Source organism: Ictidomys tridecemlineatus, chromosome 8 (genome assembly GCF_052094955.1).
Source record: "Ictidomys tridecemlineatus isolate mIctTri1 chromosome 8, mIctTri1.hap1, whole genome shotgun sequence".
Classification (NCBI taxonomy): domain Eukaryota; kingdom Metazoa; phylum Chordata; class Mammalia; order Rodentia; family Sciuridae; genus Ictidomys; species Ictidomys tridecemlineatus.
The window spans coordinates 43974201-43997124 of record NC_135484.1 but is presented as its reverse complement, the minus strand read 5'-3'; the positions used below and the strand labels follow the sequence as shown (position 1 = coordinate 43997124).

General features: G+C 34.0%; 1 protein-coding gene across 1 annotated transcript in view; it reads right to left on the bottom strand.

The window, feature by feature from the left end:
* Cep85l (centrosomal protein 85L) overlaps positions 1 to 22924 on the bottom strand; it is a 160806-nt gene that overhangs the window by 124381 nt on the left and 13501 nt on the right. The window contains exon 2 of the mRNA XM_078019330.1: positions 14531 to 14692. Within this exon, the coding sequence (XP_077875456.1) occupies positions 14531 to 14692 (162 nt within the window). The remainder of the gene's footprint in view (positions 1 to 14530; positions 14693 to 22924) is intronic.

Genomic DNA, 22924 nt, shown 5'->3' with positions numbered 1-22924 from the left:
TTCAGATTCATAGGATACTAAAAGATTTTGCAGTGGCCAAAGAACACTGCTTGGAACATAACTTATAATTAAACGACAGGATGGAGAAAATCTAACTAGACAGTGCCACCAGTTTGTTTATTCACGGATGACTAACTTCCAGATGCACTTTTAAAGTAACGTACCATGAAATCCAAATAAATACTATTCCATGTACTTTGATATACACTCAAAAAATTAAATTTACATTTTTTGCAGACAAAGAGAAATAAGAACTGGAATGAATTAGAACCCAAAATTTACTATTATACGTTAAATATCTGAATTATATAATATAAGCATAATAACATTATTTGGAAAGATCAGTCAAACTTAAGAAACTTGTGGCAAAAAGGGTTCTTTCCTCCTGAATACTCTATTTCCAACTAAACTTTGTACATGAAAGACTGGTACACTCATATTCTCCTACCTGCAATAAATCACTCACTTTCATGTGGGTATGTACTACTCCAGCAACAAACTATTCTCTGAGATTCCATCTAGAATCACCTTACAGAATACTGTCTATTATACCCTCCTGAGAGGTGGAGAGCCTGCAATTCAAACCTAATATGTTTTTAAAATATTTTTATTAGTTATTAATGTACCTTTATTTGTTTATATGTGGTGCTGAGAATCAAACCCAGTGCCTCACACATGCGAGGCAAGCGCTCTACCACTGAGCTACAACTCCAGCCCCAAACCTAATGCTATTGGTAGCAAACACCACTGAATGAATAATTTACCAAGTAATTTTATCAGGATAAAGAGCATGGATTTTACATTTTCCTTTAATGGGTCAATGTGAAGGTATTAAATTTTTGTTAACTTCTATTAGTTATGACTGTTACCCTCAAATTTGAACTTCACCTAGTCCTTTTTTAAATATTTTTATTAGTTGTCAATAGATCTTTATTTAAATGTAGTGCTGAGAATCGAACCCTGTGCTTCACACATGCTAGGCAAGCACTCTACCACTGAGCTACAACCCCACCTAGTTCTTTGTTAATACATGAAACAATAAGTGAGTTTGCTGGTATGGATAAAGAATTTATGGAGTTTAAGAAATGAACACAGATGCTATTTTATATGAATAATGCAGTGTCATAATTTATAAAATTGAAAATAGATAAGGAGCACTAGGCTTTGTTTTATTCTCTTGAGTTGTTGTTTAGTCATATATTATAAACTAGCAGGAAGACTGAAGACTTTTATTCATTCTCTGTGTTCCCTCCAACACAAAAAAAAAAAGAAAGAAAGAAAAACAGACTCTCATGGAAACCTGCCAAAAGTAGTCATTCCTATACTTACCTCAGTAGTTCAGTCTCCTTGGAAAACAAACCAATTCTAGGAGCCCTGAGTGATTTGATCTGGATTAGATCATGTGAATAATTTTATAGTAACAGCTAATTTTTTAAAAATCCAATATAGAGTCCAAAAAAGAAAAAAAATATATAAAACATAAATAGGATGAGCAGTTTTATTTAAAATACTATATGTGAATAAATGTATGACAAAAGATCTGGAAGAATGTGAAGAAGAGAAAAAAGAGAAGAGAAGAGAAGAGAGAACCCAAATTACTAGCATACGGGATGAAAAAGGCAATATCACAACAGACACTACAGAAATACAGACGATAATTGGAAATTATTTTGAAACCTTATACTCTAATAAAATAGAAGATAGTGAAGGCATCGATAAATTCCTACAGTCATATGACCTGCCCAGATTGAGCCAGGAAGATATACACAACTTAAACAGTCAAGTGAGGAAATAGAAGAAGCCATCAAAAGATTACCAACCAAGAAAAGCCTAGGGCCGGACGGATATACAGCTGAGTTTTACAAGACCTTTAAAGAATAACTAATACCAATACTCTTCAATCTATTTTAGGAAACAGAAAAAGAGGGAGTACTTCTAAATTCATTCTATGAGGCCAATATCACCCTGATTCCAAAACCAGACAAAGACACCTCAAGGAAAGAAAACTTCAGACCAATATCTCTAATGAACATAGATGCAAAAATCCTCAATAAAATTCTGGCAAATCAACTACAAAAACATATCAAAAAGATCATGCACCATGATAAGTGGGATGCATCCTTCAACCCTGGGATGCAAGGTTGGTTTAACATATGGAAACCACTAAATGTAATTCATCACATCAATAGACTTAAAGATAAGAACTAGATGATCATCTTGATAGATGCAGAAAAAGCATCTGACAAAATACAGCATCGCTTTATGTTCAAAACACTAGAAAAACTAGGGATAACAGGAACTTACCTCAACATTGTAAAGGCTATCTACACTAAGCCTCAGGCCAGCATCATTCTAAATTGAGAAAAACTGAAGGCATTCCCTCTAAAATCTGGAACAAGACATGGATGCCCTCTCACCACTTCTATTTAACATAGTTCTTGAAACATTGCCCAGAGCAATTAGACAGATGAAATAAATTAAAGGAATAACTATAGGAAAGAACTTAAATTAACACTATTTGCTGATGATATGATTCTATACCTAAAAGACCCAAAAAACTCCACCAGGAAACTTCTAGAACTAGTAAGTGAATTCAGCAAAGTGGCAGGATATAAAATCAACACCCATAAATCAAAGGTATTTCTGTATATCAGTGACAAATCATCTGATTTGTCAGGAATTGAGGAAAACTACCCCATTCACAATATCCTCAAAAAAAATACAATACTTGGAAATCAACTTAACAAAAAGAGGTGAAAGATCTATACAATGAAAACTACAGAACACTAAAGAGAGAAATAGAAGATTTTAGAAGATGGGAAGATCTACCTTGCTCATGAATAGGCAGAATTAATATTATTAAAATGACCATACTACCAAAAGCACTACACAGATTCAATGCAATTCTGATCAAAATCCCAATGGCATTCCTCATAGAAATAGAAAAAGCAATCATGAAATTCATCTTGAAAAATAAGAGACCCAGAATAGCTAAAGCAATTCTAAGCAAGAAGAGTGAAATACGTGGTATCGCTATACCAGACCTTAAATTATACTACAGAGCAATAGTAACAAAAACAGCATGGTACTGGCACCAAAAGGGGCTGGTAGACCAATGGTACAGAATAGAGGACACAGAGACTAACCCACAAATATACAACTATCTTATATTAGACAAAGGTGCCAAAAGCATACACTGGAGAAAGGATAGTATCTTTAACAAATGGTGCTGGGAAAATTGGAAATCCATATGCAACAAAATGAAATTGAATCCCTATCTCTCACCATGCACAAAAGTTAACTCAAAATGGATCAAGGATCTAGGAATTAAACCAGAGACTCTGCATCTAATAGAAGAAAAAGTAGGCCCTCATCTTTATCATGTGGGGCTAGGCCCCAACTTCCTTAATAAGACACCTATAGCACAAGAATTAAAACCAAGAATCAACAAGTGGGATAGAATCAAACTAAAAGTTTTTTCTCAGCAAAAGAAATAATCTGTGAGGTGAACAGGGAGCCTACATCCTGGGAACAAATTTTTACCCCTCACACATCAGATAGAGCTCTAATCTCTATGGTATATAAGTAGCTCAACAAGATAAGCACCAAAAAAACAAATAATCCAATCAATAAATGGGTCAAGGACCTGAACAGACATTGCTCAGAAGAGGATATACAATCAATCAACAAATATACAAAAAAGTGTTCATCATCTCTAGCAATCAGAGAAATGCAAATCAAAACCACTCTAAGATATCATCTCACCCCAGTAAAAATGGCAGCTATTATTAAGACAAACAAGTGTTGGTGTGGATGCGGGGGGAAAAGGTACACTCATACACTGCTGGTGGGACTGCAAATTAATGCAGCCAATTTGGAAAGATTCCTTGGAAAGCTAGGAATGGAACCACCATTTGACCCAGCTATTCCTCTTCTGGGATTATACCCAAAGGAGGTAAAAACAGCATACTACAGGGACACAGCCACATCAATGTTTACAGCAGCACAATTCACAATAGCTAAACCGTGGAGCCAACTTAGATGTCCTTCATTGGATGAATGAATTTTTTAAAATGTGGCATTTATACACAATGGAATATTACTCAGCATTAAAAAAGAATAAGATCATAGCATTTGCAGGGAAATGGATGGTATTAGAGAAGATTATGCTAAGTGAAGTTAGCCAATCACAAAAAGACAAATGCGGGAAGTTTTCTCTGATATAAGTGGGGTGACTCAAAGTGGGGTAGGGGAGGGAGAGCATGGGAGGAAAATTACCTCTAGATAGGGAATAGGGCTGGGAGAAAAAGGGAGAAAGAAGGGGAATAGCTAGGATGGTGGAAGGAGAGGGTCATCATTATACAAAATACATGTTTGAAGATGTGAATTTGGTGTCAACATACCTTATATACAAACAGAGATAAGGTATATTAAGAATTGTATGCAAAAAAAAATAAGAGAGCTCATGTATAACGGCACAATTTGGTGTGGACATACTCTATATACAGAGTTGCAAAAATTTGTGCTGTGAATGAATAATTATGAATGTAACGCACTCCACTACTGTCATGTATGTAAGAAATAAATTTTTAAAAAGAAAAAAAATAATCCAATATACAAGCTAAAAAAGAAAAAATATATAAAAAATATATGAGATGATCAATTTTATTTAAAATACTATATGTGAATAAATGTATGACAAAAGATCTAGAAGAATGTGCCAAATTACTAACACTGAAGACTTCAGAAAACAAAGCAATAATTATATAATTCTAAATAGATTCAGATTTTTAAAATCATTAATTCAACATTTCAAATACAAATATGCTTTTAGAATCATGTTAATTTTTATATGCTTCTAAATTTGCATGTATTACTTGTATAAATCAGGATAAAGGAGTAGAAGAAATACATAATAGTAGCAGCAAGCATTAAATACAATCGCTTTTCAAATTCTTTTCCTCCTCATTTTTTTTCCTTTTATACCAACATGACAGAATGTCTGCTTCAATATCAATGCTAAGTGCAAAGAAGTATATTCTCTCCCTTCCAAAATCTAGTGAAATGACAGAAAAGTAAAAACAGAAACCCACCGCAAGAGAGAACTCAGGACTATCAAGATGAGATTACAATAAAATTCTCAAGTAAAAAATGAAGAGAAAGTCTAGCATAATAGCGCATACCTGTAATCCCAGTGGCTGGGGAAGATGAGGCAGAAGGATTGTGAACTGAAACCCAGCCTCAGCAACATAGAAAAGCCCTAAGCAACTCAGTGAGACCATGTCTCAAAATAAAGGGCTGGAGATGTGGCTCAGTGGTTAAGCGTCCCAGGGTTTCAATTCCTGGTTCCAATAAAAACAAAGTGAAGAGTTTTAAATTTTAAAGCAGAATAGTACATACAGTATAAATACCAGCGTTGGGAATATAGCAAAGACAAAGTTCTCTCTCTAAAGAAACATCAAAAAAGATTTAAACCTTTGAAATATCAGGTAAAAAAAAAAAAACAGTTGCTGAAAAGAGGAACAGTAAACTGATTAGAGTTATAAATATAAACACACACATTCAATTTTGTTGATTGAAACAATGGAGATTTCTACAAATCTATATATAGATACAGATATATACACACATATATATAATATATACAGTGTATAAAAATGTATATGTACACACACAACAGTGGAGTATGTATGTATGTATATTTATGTATGTGTGTGTATATCACTGTTTCATTCAGTACCACTTCAGTACACATCAGCCCTGTCCAAAAAAATAAATAATAAATTCAAAATAAAGCAGAATTTACAAAATTGTTGATGGTGACAGTTTAAGTATCCCTATTTATTTATCTGAGGTAATCCTCAGAAGGAAAATATTGAGTGGAAAGACTTCTGAAAAAAAGTAAAGGTGCAGGTTAGGAGAACAAGATCATTTCTTAAGCAAATAACTATGCCAAGCAATTTAAAAGTCATGTTATGAAATCCTCATGATAAATAAGTTATCATATCCAATTTAGAAATGAAAAATAGGCTCAAAGGAGTGAGAAATTATTCAAGGTTGTACAAATAATTAAGTGCAAAAGTTTTTTATATATTTTTTTATTTGGTTGTTCAAAACATTACAAAGCTCATGATATATCATCTTTCATACATTTGACTCAATTGGGTTACGAACTCCCATTTTTACCCCAAATACAAATTGCAGAATCACATCGGTTACACACTCACATTTTTATCTAATGGCATATTAGTGACTGTTGTATTGTGCTACCTTTCCTATCCCCTACTATCCCCTCTCCCCTCCCCACCTCACCCCTCATCCCTCTCTACCTCATCTGCTGTTGTTCAATTTTCTCCCTTGTTTCCCCCCCCTTTCCCCTCACATCCTCTTATATGTAATTTTGTGTAACATTGAGGGTCTCCTACTATTTCCATATGCTTTCCCTTCTCTCTCCCTTTCTCTCCCCCTACTCGTCTTTGTTTAATGTTAATCTTTTCCTCATGCTCTTCCTCCCTGTTCTGTTCTTAGTTGCTCTCTTTATATCAAAAAAGACATTTGGCATTTGTTTTTTAAGGATTGGCTAGCTTTGCTTAGCATAATCTGCTCTAATGTCATCCATTTCCCTGCAAATTCTATGATTTTGTCATTTTTTATTGCTGCGTAGTACTCCATTGTGTATAGATGCCACATTTTTTAATCCATTCATCTATTGAAGGGCATCTAGGTTGGTTCCACAGTCTAGTTATTGTGAATTGTGCCACTATGATCATTGATGTGGCAGTATCCCTATAGTACACTCTTTTAAGATCCTCAGGGAATAGTCTGTTGAGAGCCACAGCCAAAGGGGCCCCAGCAAACTTCCAGCTGCCGGCTGATGATCCAGCTGCCAGCAAACTTCCAGTTGCCGGCTGATGATTGGCTCACAGTGGCCCCAGCAACATCTAGCTGATTGGCTCCTCTGCGGTGATGTTCATTGGGCTGTTTCCCTGCCCTTCAGACTGCCAGCTGATGATTGGCTCACAGCGGCCCCAGCAACATCTAGCTGATTGGCTCCTCCACGGAGCTGCTCATTGGGTGACTTCTTTGGCTCTGCCCACGCAACCCAGCCAATCGGCCTCAAGAGCAGGAGGATTGTGGGAGGTTGAGAGGCTGGTGTGTGGGAGAGAGGCTTGTGGAAGCCGGTGGTGGCAGTTGGGCTCTGAGGGTTTTTCCCTGGAGCGGTTTTGTTTGGCGTTTGTAGTTCTAAAAATAAAGTTAGTTTCTTTTTGACAAGTGGCTCCTGATTTGTGCCAAGCCAGACTTCGGCAATAGTCCGAGGAGGGTGATAGCTGGGTCAAATGGTGGATCCATTCCCAGCTTTCCCAGGTATCTCCATACTGCTTTCCAAATTGGCCTTACCAATTTGCAGTCCCACCAGCAGTGTACAAGTGTACCCTTTTCCCCACATCCTCGCCAAGGAGAACTGCCCAAAAAAGTCCCAAGAAAACCCTCTTCTTATGAGCCAAAGGACAAATAAAGAGGAAGACTAATAAGACAGAAAACTTCATACAATGACTATTCTTCATCAGCCAAACATCACAGAAAACACTGCGACCCTTTCTCCATCCATACCAACAAAAGCCAAGGACAGCCTAGACTTTTAAAATTATGAATATATTTTGGGATTTTGTCAAATGTTTTTTGACAAGCACCCCAAGAAGTCTACTATAATGGTTTAAAAGGCCATTTAGGATGACAGAACATTCACCCTGGCCCGTCAGTATGGTAGCACCACCTACACATATACACACACACTCAGGTAGTATCAAAGGAGGTAGGCTGCCTGGACTTTCATCATTTCCCAGCAGTTAAAGCAATCCACATTGTGGTGACAGTGGTTTAATGCAAAACCTAGACTTCCATCCCCAACCAGCAGTAAAAAGGTGCTCTCCCCTATCCCTCAAGTGTCAATAGAGTGCAAGTATGGAACCTGGACTTCTATCTCCATCTAGCAATAAAGAGCCTGTACCTTATTCCCTTCAGCTACAAAAACAGTGTCTAAGAGAGTCATTTAATAGAAAATAAAGTTCTATTTATAATACAGTTTTTTAAAAAGGTCTGTAAAATTGACAAACTGGTACACTAAAACAAAAAAGACAAAAATTATCACTATCAGAAATTAAACAGAGAATATCCCCAGAGACTGCAGGTATCAAAGGATAATAAAAGAATGCTATGGGAAAAAAACAGAAAGCTATGAACAATTTTGCACACATAAATTTTATTTATTTATACAAATAAAATGGACACAACTTTATTTATTTATTTTATGTGGCACTGAGGCTCAAATAACATATCTCACAAATGAGAGGCAAGTGCTCTTACCACTGAGCCACAACCCCGGCCCTGCACACATAAATTTGACAAGTTAGATAAAATGAACCAGTGGGACCACTTCATCCAAGAAAACATACTACCACAACTCACCCAATTTGAAACAGATAATCTGAATCACTATCTACTTAGGAAATTCATAATTTAAAATTTTAAAAAAAGAAATCTTCAGCTGTACTCCTAAATGGTTTCACTGAAAAAAATCTATCAAATATTTTCTAAAAATAAACATCATTTTTTAATAAACTCTTCGATAAAATAGTAAGGAATACTTAACCAATTCATCTTAAAGGCTAGTGTTAACCCTGTTATCAAAAAAAACCAGAAATACAGGAGTGCCCCGCTCATAATCTCAGTGACTCAGAAGGCTGAGGCAGAAGGATCACATGTTCAAGGCCAGCCTCAACAACTTAGTGAGGTCCTAAGCAACTTAGCAAGAAACTATCTTAAAAAAAAAAAAGAAGTTTTTTTTAAATAAAAAGGGCTGAAGATGTAGCTCCATGGTAAGGAGCTCCTGAGGGTTAGATCCCCTATACCAAAAAAAAAAAAAAAAAAAAAAGGAAAATTACAGGTCAATATTCTCACAGATACATGAAAAAAATTATAAAATATAAATGAATAGAATTCAGCAATATTTTAAAAAATTATACAATGACCAACGGAAGTTTCCTCCAGGGATGAAAAGTTGGTAACACCTGAAAAACCAAACAATGAAATCCACCACCATATCAACAAGCTTAAAAAAAAAAAAATCAATTTATGTAGAAAAAGCATTTGACAAAATCCAAAATATATTCATAATTTAGGAGGGCTGGGATTGTGGCTCAGTGGCAGAGCGCTTGCATAGTATGCATGAGGCACTGGGTTTGATCCCCGGCACCACATAAAAAAAAAAAATTAGGAAATTACAAATAGAGGCAAACTTCCTCAAAATGATAGATTATACTCTATAAAAAAATCCTACAGTTTAAAAATGTGTTACTGTTATTTAACAATAAAACAATAAAAGATTAAATGCTACATTTTATACCTATACAATCAAGAATAAGGCAAGAATACCCACTCCTACTAATATTCAACATGCTGTTGGATATTCTAGCAACTACAATACATCAAGAAAAGGAAATAAAAGTCACACAACTCAAAGGATAATCATCCTTATTTAAAGATGATGTAAGTATATATACCAAGTTAGGCACAGTGGTGCATGCCTGAGTCCCAGCTACTTGGGAGGTTAAGGCAGGAGAACTGTTTGAGTCCTGGAGCTTAAGGCCAGCCTGGACAACACAACAGGACCTCATCTCAAAAGAAAATCTCAAATAATCTACAAAAAGATGAGCTAATGGTGACAGGATATACATAAATGTTAAAAAAAATCAGATGTATTTCTACATTGTAAAAAGATATTTCTAAATGTACTTCTCTATGTTCTATAACGCTGACAATAAAATTGGATGTACAATGCCATCTACAATCACTCTTAAAAAAACAAAATATTTCAGTAAAAGGACATCTTTGTGGAAAATTATTTAACACAGTGAACACAATCAAAGATATAAATGAAATGGAGAAACATATAATGTTCATAGGCAAAAAATAACTCAAAGATGTCAATTTTCCTCAAACCAATATGCAGACAAAATTTCTATTAAGCTCTCAAAAATATTTCTGTATCCTATTTTGTTCATTAATCCAAAGCTTAAATAGAAAAACAAAATAACCAGAAGGAATAAAAACAATTTTGAAAAAGAATGAAGTGACAGTAATCATTCTACACAAAGATTAATTATGTAGCTGGGCATGGTGGCACATGCCTATAATCCCAGCTGCTGACAAGGCTGAGGCAGGAAGATCACAAACTCAAAACCAACCTCAGCAATGTAAGTGAGGCCCTAAGCAACTCAGCAAGACTCTATCTCCAAATAAAAAATGTAAATATGCTGGTGATATGACTCAGTGGTTTAACACTTAGGTTCAATCTCTGGTACCAAAAAAAAAAAAAAAAACATTATGCAAAAACCTAAACTTCATGTCTCACACTGTAAAGTTTAATATACACCGTACATTCCAACATGCACTGTACATACACTGTACATTCCAACAAAGTTTTGGCCCTTGCCCAGCTCTTAAAAGGTAATCTCTAAACTCTTGGAATATTCTGCCTAGTAAGTATGTCTTTATGTACCCGGAGGTCTTAGGTCACTCCATACAGTTTATGCTAATAATGGGAGTTATGGAAGGTTCCTAAAAGCAACTGACCTTAGCATGACTATTTAATTTTAGAGCTGGTGACCAAGGTCATGGATACAAATAGTCAACCCCCATATAATCAACCTACCAAACAAACAAACAAACAAAACCCTAGACACAAAGACTGAGTGAATCTATCTGGTCAGCAATACTCCACATGTGTCATCCACATCATTGCTGGAAGAATTAAACACTGTCCACATAACTCCACAATGAGAAGCTACTTAGAACCACAAGTGTAACAATTTTTCTGTTTTGATTTCTTTTAGCAAATTAATTGAGTGTAAAGAGGACTTACAGATTCTTAAACACACACACACTTAAAATGAATCATGGACTTAAATACAAAACATTAAATAATCAAACACTTAAGAAAAATGAGAAAACCATCAACTTACGAAAAAATGAGAAAACCTTCAAGAACTAGGATTAAGGAAAGAGTTCTTAAATTTGACATTAAAAACCATAATCCCTTAAGAAGAAAAAAATTGGTAAACTGGACTTCAAATTTTAAAACCTGTACTCTGAAAAAGATACTGTTGAGAAGATAAAAGACAAATTATGCAAAGGAAGAAAAAAATCACAAATAACACATCCAACAAGTGATTAGCATTTAAAATAAAAAACCTCAAAAAAAAATTCAGGCTGGCATTTAAGCACCTTGGATGGAAGGCACTATTCTATCCTAAATAAGCAAAAAGCTGAACTATAAAGGGAACAAGTCTTTTTAGATCTCAAAAAGAATTGAGGTCACAAGGCAAAATGCCCCCATATAAAAACAACAGGTAAGCACAGAATCACAACTTATTGCAGGAAAAAACACTCATGATGAAGCCTACATGGAAACCAGGACCTGAATATAAAACCTAAATTGTAACTGACAAATTGCTAGAGTTCAGTGTGGACAACTCTGATAAATAAAAATTCCAACGTAACCCTATCATAGGAAGATCACCACACTTGTGAGATTTTACTATCTGGGGTTTGATCTGGTTCTCACAGTGAATATCAGAGAAAAATCCCTTCATGCTTCCAACAGGGGACGGAGAAAGGAACCAATTTGAAATACAGCAGAGAGTTTCATTCTTCTTATGAGGATCTGCTATTCCCACTCAAAATGATGAAAATTTGCAAAATTAAAAACTTTTAAAAATAAATCCTGAGAAGCACTTACAAAGATCACAGCCTAGGGCACAGACTTATCAAAACTCTGAGACCTAATCATAAAACTATAAAACATTTCTCTCCTCATACCTTACTACCATTACATTGCCAAAGAATCATTTACCATAGTTCATATTACTCAGCATGTTATGATACCTTGCAAAATACAAATAAAAAAGAAAAATAAAGAATAAGACATACAAGGCAAAACATATAGTTTGAAGAAACAAACTAGACCCAGATATGGCAAGGATATTGACCCAGTAGTTTAAAACAACTATGATTAATATGCAAAGCACTCTAATGGGCAAAGTAAATAGCATGCAAGAACAAAGAAAGAATCAAAAAGAAATGCTAGGTATCATAAAGATTCTAATACAAATGAAGATGCCTTTGATGGGCTCAGTAGTAGAATAGGACCAGCTAAGCAAAGAATCTCTGAGCTTGACAACATGTGGGCAGAAACTTCTAAAAAACAGAGAAAAAAACTGTTAAAAATGTAACAGAAAAAAAAAATAAAATAAAATAAATAAAAAAAAATAAAAAAAAAATGTAACAGAATACCCAAGAAGTATGGCACAACTACACCCTTTACCTCCCCCCCCAAAAAAAAAACCTCACAGACACAAAACAACACAAAACTAGAAAACTCACAGTAAAAATTTAATTGACTTTGTCTATAAAAATTACATTTTAGATCACATCCTTGAGATATGTTCCACAAAAGAAATAATTAATAAGCTGAATTTCGTTAAAATTAAAACCTTCTTCTGAGCAAAAGACAATGGACAATAGCAAGAATATGAGAAGACAAGCCACAGACTAGGAGAAAATGTTTGCAAAAGATACATTTGATGAAGGACTGTTAACCAAAATAGAAAAAAGAACCTTTAAAACTTAGTAAGAAAACAAAAAATACAATTTAAAAATGGGCTAAAGTCCTTAAAAGATGCCTCACCTTAACAGATATAGAGACAAATAAGCAGATAAAGTGTTCCACATAATGTACCAGTAAAATTCAAATTAAAATAATAAAATTCTACTGTACAACTATGAGAAAGGAAAAAATCCAAAAAATTAAAACACCAAACGCTGGGTAGGATGTGAAGCAACAGAATTCTCATTTATTGCTAGTGGAAATGCAAAATAACACAGCCACTTTGAAAGATAGTTTGGCAGTTTCTTACAGAATTAAACATACTCCTACTGATACAGCAATCCTGCTCCTTGGTATTGACCCAAAAGAAGCTGAAAACTGATATTTACACAAAAACATGTATATGGGTATTTATAGCAGCTTTACTCATAAGTGCCAAAAGCATATTACTAAATGAATGAAGCAATCTGAAAAAGCTATATTTTCCAATTTCAACTATGTGACATTCTGGAGAAAGAAAAACTATAGAGACAGACAAACAACAACAACAACAACAACAACAACAACAACAAAAACTGTGACTACTAGGGTTAGGCAGGGAACAAAAGATGAAGGCAGAGTACAGAAGATGCTTAAGGCAGTGAAACTATTCTGTAATACATACAATAGTGGACACATGATTTTATAAATTTGTCCAAACTCAGAGAACATACACCAAGAGTAAACTGTTAACTAAACTACAGATTCTTCAGATATCAATGTAAGTTCATCAATTTAATAAATGTACCACTCTGATGGGAGATGCTGATATTTGGGGAGGCTGTACCTGTGTGAAGATGGGAGAGTACATAGAGAAAATCTGTACCTTCAATAAATTTTTCTACTGCTCTAAAAATAAGTCTATTTTTTAAAAAATTATATCTCACTATCACAATGATATATTACTATATTCCTACCAGAATGGCTAAAATTTGAAAAACATCAAATTCTAGAAAGAATATAGAGAAAACTGGATCATTGATATATATACATTATTGATGAAAATGATACTGAAAACAATGTGATTGGAAATTTTGAAACTAAACCTACCACTACTACAGAGACCAATAACTGCACTTCTGAGCACTAACCACAGAGAAAAGACATGTTTCATAACAAAACCTCCATGTACATGTTTACAGCTTTTTTCATAACAGTCCAAAACTGGAAACAACTCAGATGTTTTTCAATGGGTTAATAATTAAAGTGTGGTCTCTCTAATACCACCCCCACCATTGGTAAATATTACTCATCATTAAAAAGGAATGAACTAATGATACACACAACAACCTAGATAAATCTCCAGAGAAAACGGCCAATTCCAAAAGGTTATTGCTATGTGTATGATTCCAATTACATACAGCCTTCTTGAAATTACAAAATTATAAATGGAAAATTGGTTATTGCTTTTAAAGAGTTAAATGAGAATGGAGGGGGTAGAGAGAGAAGTGATTGTAGGCAACATTTGGTTTATGGAAACATTCTATATCTTGATTGTATCCGTGTCATTATCCTGGTTGTGATTCTATAACATCTTGTAAGATATTCCCTGGTGAAAAATGGAGAATGGATATATGAAATCTCTATATTATTTCTTAAAATATTATTTCTTAAAACTCATGTAATCCTACAATTATATAAGAATAAAATGTTAAGAAAAGGAAGAAAAACGTACAAACAATTTAAAATTGATATATAGCAACAATGAGTATTATTAAACACACACTATTATTTTAGTTTGGAACAATAAAATATATCCCTTGAATAGTCTCAATTCACAACCAATCTCCACAAATTCATATCTAAATACTAATAATTTTAGCTTACCTTCCACACTGTCAGAACAGGAAGTTCCAATGCCAGTGTCTCCACTGTCAGAAGCTATACTGTGTCTCCTGATATGGTTATTTCGATGGTTAGATGGAACAGTTGTGGCCTGCCACAATGATTCATTACCAGGTAACCATGCTGATGAATAATAATCTGGGCCTATAAAGGAAAAAATGCACAATTAACACATGTAATATCATGTCTGAAGAGATAGCAGTTTTGTTTTACTTTGCAAAAAATACACATGGGATATAATAGGGTTTTTTCTGCTCAAAATAAAAATAATCAATGAGCTCTAAATTTGCCAGGAAAACTTTACATATCACACACATATCAATTCAATGCTAATTCTGTAGTTTCCTCTGGTTGAAGAACTCTGTATTCTACTTCTACTTCTAGGTATTGAATTTACCAGGAATTGATTCCAGGGGCACTTAGCCATGTATCCCCAGCCCATTTTTACTCTTTTTATTCTAAGACAGGGTCACACTAAGTTGCTTAGGGCTTACTAAATTGCTGAGAATGGCTTTGAACTTAGGGCTTACTAAATTGCTGAGACTGTCTCAGTCTACTGAGCTGCTGGATTACAGGCACATGCTACCACACACCTCGTCTATGTATTGTACTTTTAACCATGTACAGATATCTTTTAAAAATGTTAAATCTACCTATATCCAGGTACAGAACTTTTAAACATGTATAGTTGTCCTATTAAAAATGTTAAATCTTTCTTCAAATGTCAGCCCTCTGATCAGGAATTAGTAAGACATCTGTGATTCCATATACAGGCATTAGCTGTGAAATTGGAGTTCAGGGAATGTCTAATTAATCATATTGCATGACATTAAAAGTAAGAATGTGCTCATCATGGAAGATAAAAAGTAAATTTTTTCCTACTATAACATAATCACTTAAAATTTTAAATTATTTTGTAACCCTTTTAATTGACTTTATTTATCTTTTGCTAAAAGATTAACAGCACAGTATTTTCCTACTTATCTCATTTTGTCTTTTTGAATTACACTGAATCTCTATTTTGTTAGCTAATTTATGTCTTTTCGATGTTTATTTTCATTTGTACATTTTTTACTTTTATTTACCATTTTTCTGTTTTACCCATTCTTCTATTTACTTCATTATTCTACTGTCTTCTATAATACTACTCAAAACAGTGCCAGTACAAACAAGTTATGTACAGAATTAAGCAATGTGTCTCAGGAAGCTGACAGGAAGATCATAAGTTCAAGGCCAGCCTAGGCAATTTAGTGAAACCCCCAGCAACTCATTGAAACCCTGCCTCAAAATAAAAAGGATTATAGATTGTAGTTCAGTTAAGCACCCAGGGGTTCAATCCCTAGAAAAGAAAGAAGACAGAAAGAGGGTGGGAACAGGAGGGATAAGAAAATAAGGAGCGTTTTTTTTAAGTACACAGAAGTTTTTTTTAAATAATAATTAGAGCAATTTAAAATCTGTGGATTTAATATAAATGTTGTAGAAGCACCTATCTTTGCTGATACCTAACACAGTAATTCTCAACTTGGAGCTACAGATTTACTCCAGGAACATAACAAGTACGAATGAATGTTAGGTTTTCATTTCAATGATAATCCTTAAAAATCCTAATAAACACATTATACATTATTTGAACAGCCACCTTTAAAATGAATAATAATCTGGGCATAATTTCTACACTGCTTTATCTATATAGCTACCTTAAAACAGATCTGTTATTACCTATCTTAATGCTCCCATTTGTGTTTTATGTTTTCAACTGTACATAAAGAGCAAATGATATCACTCAGCACTTTTAACTTGAAATGAAAAAGTTTTACAGAATTATCAAGAAACATCCTATTGGAATTGGCAGGGGCTGGGATATGGCTCAGTTGGTAGAGTATTTGCCTTGCAAGTCCAAGGCCCTGGGTTCAACATCACCAACACCACACACACACACACACACACACAAAAAAAAAAAAAAAAAAAAAAAAAAAGAAAAGAAAAGAAAGAAAGAAACCGGCACAGAAAGAATGCCTTCAAACAGTTTAAATATAAGGATCACAAAATGACTATGTCATGTGCATAAAATTAATTACACTATTTTTTACCACACTTTTAGAAATAGTCATCCTCTAATATTAAAATCAAAATACAGCCAGGCACAGTGGCATACACCTGTAATCCCAGTGGCTTGAGAGGCTGAAGCTCCTGTTCCTTAGTTCAAATCCAGCCTCAGAAATTTAGCAATTAAGCAACTCAATGAGACCCCATCTCTAATAAAATACAAAACAGGGCTGGGGATGTGGCTCAGTGGAGTGCCCGAGTTCAATCCCCAGTATCAAAAAAAATTTTAAAAATCACAATACACAAATTAAAAATAAAACTATAATATATTTGGTGCTACACTTCTATAATATCATTCCTGACAGTAATATTTTAATAAAAATTATGCCATGTAAATATTATCTTGAAGTTTTACTCATATATAATTTATGAATTAAATTTGGGTTTTATAGCTTATGAAGTACATGAGCAAAAAACCACATACATTTAAAATAAGAACTCAAAATTGGCTGAAGAGACATTTACACCCACTTTATGTTCCAGAACAGCCACTTTACACTTTGTAGATTCTAGGCCTTTCTCAGAATGAGAAAATTTATCTGAGCAAATACTCCCACAAAATACCAAATGAAAATAGTCTGTCACCAGATCTTTTCTAACTCTGATCTGGATGGGGCCTATGATCTGTACTAAAAAGCTTACTTCAATCAGGTAATATTTCAACTTATAGTCCTCTCTACAACATTTTCAAAAGAGATAACCAGGGGCTGGGGATATAACTCAGTTGGTACAGTACTTGCCTCACATGCACAAGGCTGTGGGTTCAATCCCCAGCACCAGTAAAAAAGAGGAGAGACAGCCAGTCCATGTCTTTTCTCACAAGGGACATACCCAGCAACCGATATATATATATAGGCTACTAGACATATAAATGGAAAATAAAGTTTAAAAAAATGTTCAGTCTCACTAATAATGAAGTAAGTAGAAAAGATGATACAGCTTTAGGATTTTTTTAAGTTACCGCATTAATATCTGAAAGATGGGTATCATCAAAGTGAGGAGAATGTTTATACACTTTTGTGGCCATATGAATTGGTACAACCTTTCTAAAGATTAATCCAAAATTGGGTAACTAAACTTCAACATAAACAAAGTCTTCTACTAGGAATTTATCCTAAAAACATATTAAGTAAATATTAAAAAAAAAAGTCCAAGGACATTCCCAACAGCCTAAAATAAATGCCCCAAAACTATCTACTTACCTTAAAATTGGTTGATAATGCTCAAGTGCTAAAAATTATTTTTACCAACTTGTTTATTTGTTCTTTTTAGATATACACATGAAAGTAGGATGTACCAACCTATTTTTTTAACATGAAGGATATCCAAATATAAAAAATATATACAGGAAAAAAACTGGCATAGCTAAATATATAAGAAGATTCTATGGTTGGTGAAGAGGTTGTACATTTACATACACTGCTTGAAAAAAGGAGCTTTCAGGGAGCCCCACACCAAAATGTTAACACTGACTACAAGGTTTTGCTAAAGGAACAAATATATTATGGAGACGTTCATTCCATCATTAGTTGTTGTTATTATTACTGACAGTCTTCATTCTATCAGTTATGGGGGGACATGCTGAAATTATGTATATTAATTTTCCAATTATATCAACATTTATTCTGAGATTAGGAACCAGCTATAGATCAAAATATAGAAATTCAATAGATTCCTAATAAAAAATTTTACAAAACTACAAAAAAACACTAAATAAAAATCTTCTTTTTAGACAATGTAACTACTTTGAACAATATAAAGTTATGCTATGCTTTAACCCACAACACACCTTCACCTCATTTATCTGTATGGTATGAAACTCTTGGACAATGTCAAATATGAATCACAGTTAATTTTATGTGTCAACTTGACTGAGCTATGGAGAGCCCAGATATTTGGACAAACATTTCTAAAAGGGTTCTTGGATGAGATTAATGCTTAAATAGTAGAAGGGGTAAATCAGACTGCCCTTTATAATGCCATTGCTTCCTCCCATCAGTTGAAGGCCTGAGTAGAATTTCCTGCCTGATGTCCTATGAATTAAAACACTGGCTTTTCCTGCATTCAGACTTGAACTGAAGCATAGGCTCTTCCTAAATGTTGAGCCTGCCAGCCTTCAGACTATAAATATACCATTGCAAAATCTAGGCCATCTTGCCAACTTTGTCCACTTTCATAACTCACAAGCTATGTTCTTATAATTATATACTACTGATTCTGTTTCGATAGAGAACCCTAAATACAACAATGGGGAAATTAGGCAAATTCAAACTTTACCTGCAGACATAGAAGTGGGGATATAGTTTTCTCTGTAGAAGAGAACATTGGTCACAGTCCTCTATTTTCCTCATAGTAGCTCAATATTGTCTACTTCATATGACACATGCACAAAAGGTCTCCAAGTTTATGGGTACAAGCTCAATTATCTGTTATCTATCTCCCAATAAAAAGCTATATAAAAGAAATTACACAAAATAAATGGACTACCACTGCATCCCTCTAGAAACTCAATTCTATCTTTGGATTACAGAATATAGATGCTCCTTGACTTGTGATGGATTGCATCCTGAAAAACTCATCACAAATTAAAAATAGCACAAGTTACAAATGTATTTAATATATTTAACTTACCAATACAGCACAGCTTAGCAACATAGTACAACATAGTGGAATAACAATTTTTTACAACCCTGCAAATACATGGCTAAGAGGAGCTGCAGCTCACTGTTGCTGCACATCATTACAACAGAGTAAAGAAGAGCTTATCATTAGTTCAAGAAAAGATCAAAATCCAAAGTATAGTTTCTACTACATGTGCATCACTTCCACACCATCATAAAGTTGAAAAATCTTAAGCTGAGCCTATTTACTTAGCTACTCAGGGAAATGGCCTCAGAATTCCCTTCAGTGAGCTGCCACCTTATAAGCTTGTATTTCCAGCTTTAATAAAAGGACACAAAAATAAGCAACCATATTAATACTTGAAGTCATCAATCTGTTGCCTATCTATTAAAAAATTTAGAAGCAAATACTAGAAGTATTTGTCAATATAGCATATGAAGTCTTAGTATAAAATTATAAATAACTTATGCAAACCTCAAAACACAAACAGACCATAGACAAAGGAAGAAAAATCTTAAGGAGAAAAACAGAGATGTACAAAAAATTACGAAAAAAAAAATCCAGACTCACTGGTAAATAACAAGTTCAAAAGACATGATGTTTTTCAGGAACCAACCTAGCAAACATATAAAAACAAAGAACAATGCAATATTTCTATAATATTCCCAATATATTCCTAAAGATAATGTCAACTTGTTCAGAAAATTGCTATGGTACAGTCTTTAATCCCAGTTACTCTGGAGGCTGAGGCAGGAGGATCATAAATTTTGGCCAGTCTAGGAAATTTAGTGAAACTCTATCTCAAAATGAAATTTTAAAAATGGGTTAGAGATATTGATCAATAATAAAGCCTTTTCCTAACATGCAAAGGCACTGAGTTTAATCTCTGATATCAGAAAAAAAGGAGGAAAAAAAAAACATTGGAAGAACTAATAGGCAATAAGTCTTTAAGTAGATTATACTCATTCCATTAATATTACCCTTAAAGAAAGAATCCAACATTTGCAGTAGGTCATTAAAATAATGTGATCATATATGCATACAGGAAAGTTATATCAGATTCTTTCTTTCTTTCCTATTCCTATCCTCACCCCCTTTTCTCTTCATCCCCCTTTGGCTAATCCTCTGAACTTCTATTCTTCTCTCTCTCTCTCTCTCTCTCTCTCTCTCTCTCTCTCTCTCTCTCTCTCTCACACACACTCACACACACACACACACACACACACACACACACACACCTTATCATGGGTTAACTTCTATACTTCAGAAAGAAAATTCACCCTTGGGATTGGCTTACTTCACTTAGCATGATAGTCTCCAGTTCCATCCATTTACTGACAACTATCATATAACAGGAAAGAGAGTGAAAAGAATCTGACATAACTTTCCTATGTACATATATGAATACACCACAGTGAACCCCACCATTAAGTACATCCACAAGACTAAGTCCCTAATTAGAACAAGATATATTCCATACATGCATGATATATATCAAAATGGACTCTACTGTCATGTGTAACTTAAAAAAAAATAAAAACAAAATTTTTAAAAATGCTTAAGAGGACCTACAAGTATAAAAAGTTTACATTGTCAATCTAAATAGCAAGAAATAAAATCTAACATATAACATTCACAAATAACCTCAGATCTCATATAATCTAAGAGTTCTGAATTCTTCTTTGCCTATGTCTAACTCAGAACCCACCACCTCAATCTGAATTTCTCTGTTTATGTATCTATTCTCCTAGGCTATAGGGATAGCCATTGAGAGCAAAAGCCATGTGCCCCACCCAGTTCTTTTTTTAGTGCTGCAGGCAGCATATACTGAAGATTCAAACAAAAAAGGCACAAAGTAAATGGAAAGAAATACAATAAAATACTTCTAGTAATTTTCTCTTGGTGGTAAGATTACTGGTGATTTTTTGACTTTCGTGCTTCTATTTTCCTTTTAATTAATTAGTTTACTTTGATAATCAGGAAAAATTATTTTATCTTTTGAAAATGCTTAACCACCATTGATAAGCCCATAATTTACTTATTATTTAAGCACCACTTAATTGAAATCTTAGAAGATATTTTCTCCTGGAATGAGAAACAACCTTAATCTTAGTTGACCTAGACTGAAATGGATACATTCTGTCATGTGTAACTTACAACTTAACAGAATCAAACAACTTACAACTTTTAAAAATGTTCAGAAACACAAAACTATAATGTACACAAAATAATCTTATCTATGAATAAAAATGAAAAAAGTCTATGAATTCAAAATAAAAACTTTGTAATAAACTGTTTCTTTATTTGGTTGAGATAGCTTCAAGTCTTTCAATAATATCATAATTAGCTTAATTCATAAGAAAAAATGCTGAAGCTTTTTAAAGCTACAGAAGATTCCCTGGGGAAGCATGGTAACTCATACACCTTGACAAAAGACCAGCGTTGTCCTCCTTTTGCTAGGATGGTATCCTCATCACAAGAGCTCCAGGAAAAGGAAGCAGATCTCTAGTCTACTCACAGCAGAGAAGCCAATAGATCAATCAGCGGGGACAACATGCTCCATCTAGAATAGCTTATCCTTTTAAATCAGTAAATTAAATGGCTTAATTTACACATGAAAATATCATTATGATCATGTTTTTGCTGAACTTTTAAAGAAAGCATAACAATTTATGCAGGCTTCCCAAAATGACAGAAACAAATGATAGAATTATCTGTACAAGTTGATTTCATCCACGCTGTCTTTACCTTTAAGTATAATCACTTTTTTAAAAAGAAGCCATTATTACTGTGTACAACCAGAGAAGTGAAATGTTGCACTCCATTTGTGTACAATGCATTCTGCTGTCATGTACAACTAAGTAGAACAAATAAAAAATTAAAAAATAAATAAATATGAAGTCCTAATATGTTATGTGCCTAAAACCCTTAAGATGATATAACAAACATGAGCAAAATAACATTCTAATCTTTTAGTGTAGACTGAAGGAATTCATAGCATGAAAATGCTGCCGTGTCTCTAGACAAGTCAATCCAAAAACAAAACTAGAAAAACTATATGTGAAATATGCTTACCAATGATTTAATAAAGAACATTTTTCTCACAAACTCATTATAAGACTAGGCTGTTTAAATAGGAATACTTGTTTTCTAGATATATGTGCTAAATGCACTTAAAAAAAATAAGGCTCATTGATCTCAGGCAAGAAAGTATTTCCTACCAGGTCATACCATATTAAAGCAATTGAATAACTATAAAACTGTTATCTATAGAACAAAGACAGAATTACTGATATAAGAACAGCAAAGATATTGGTCTAGAAAGATTAAACTTGATTTTTTTTTTCCATTTGTACAGGGGTAACACACTGCATTAAATATGGAAGGTCTGGGCTGGGGATGTGGCTCAAGCGGTAGTGCGCTCGCCTGGCATGCGTGCGGCCCGGGTTCGATCCTCAGCACCACATACCAACAAAGATGTTGTGTCTGCCGAGAACTAAAAAATAAATATTAAAAATTCTCTCTATCTCTCTCTCTCCTCTCTCACTCTCTCTTTAAAAAAAAAAATATGGAAGGTCTATCCACATGGGTTTGATTACCAAAATTAATATTCCTAAATAATGGGGGGAAAAAAGCAAAGATCTCAAG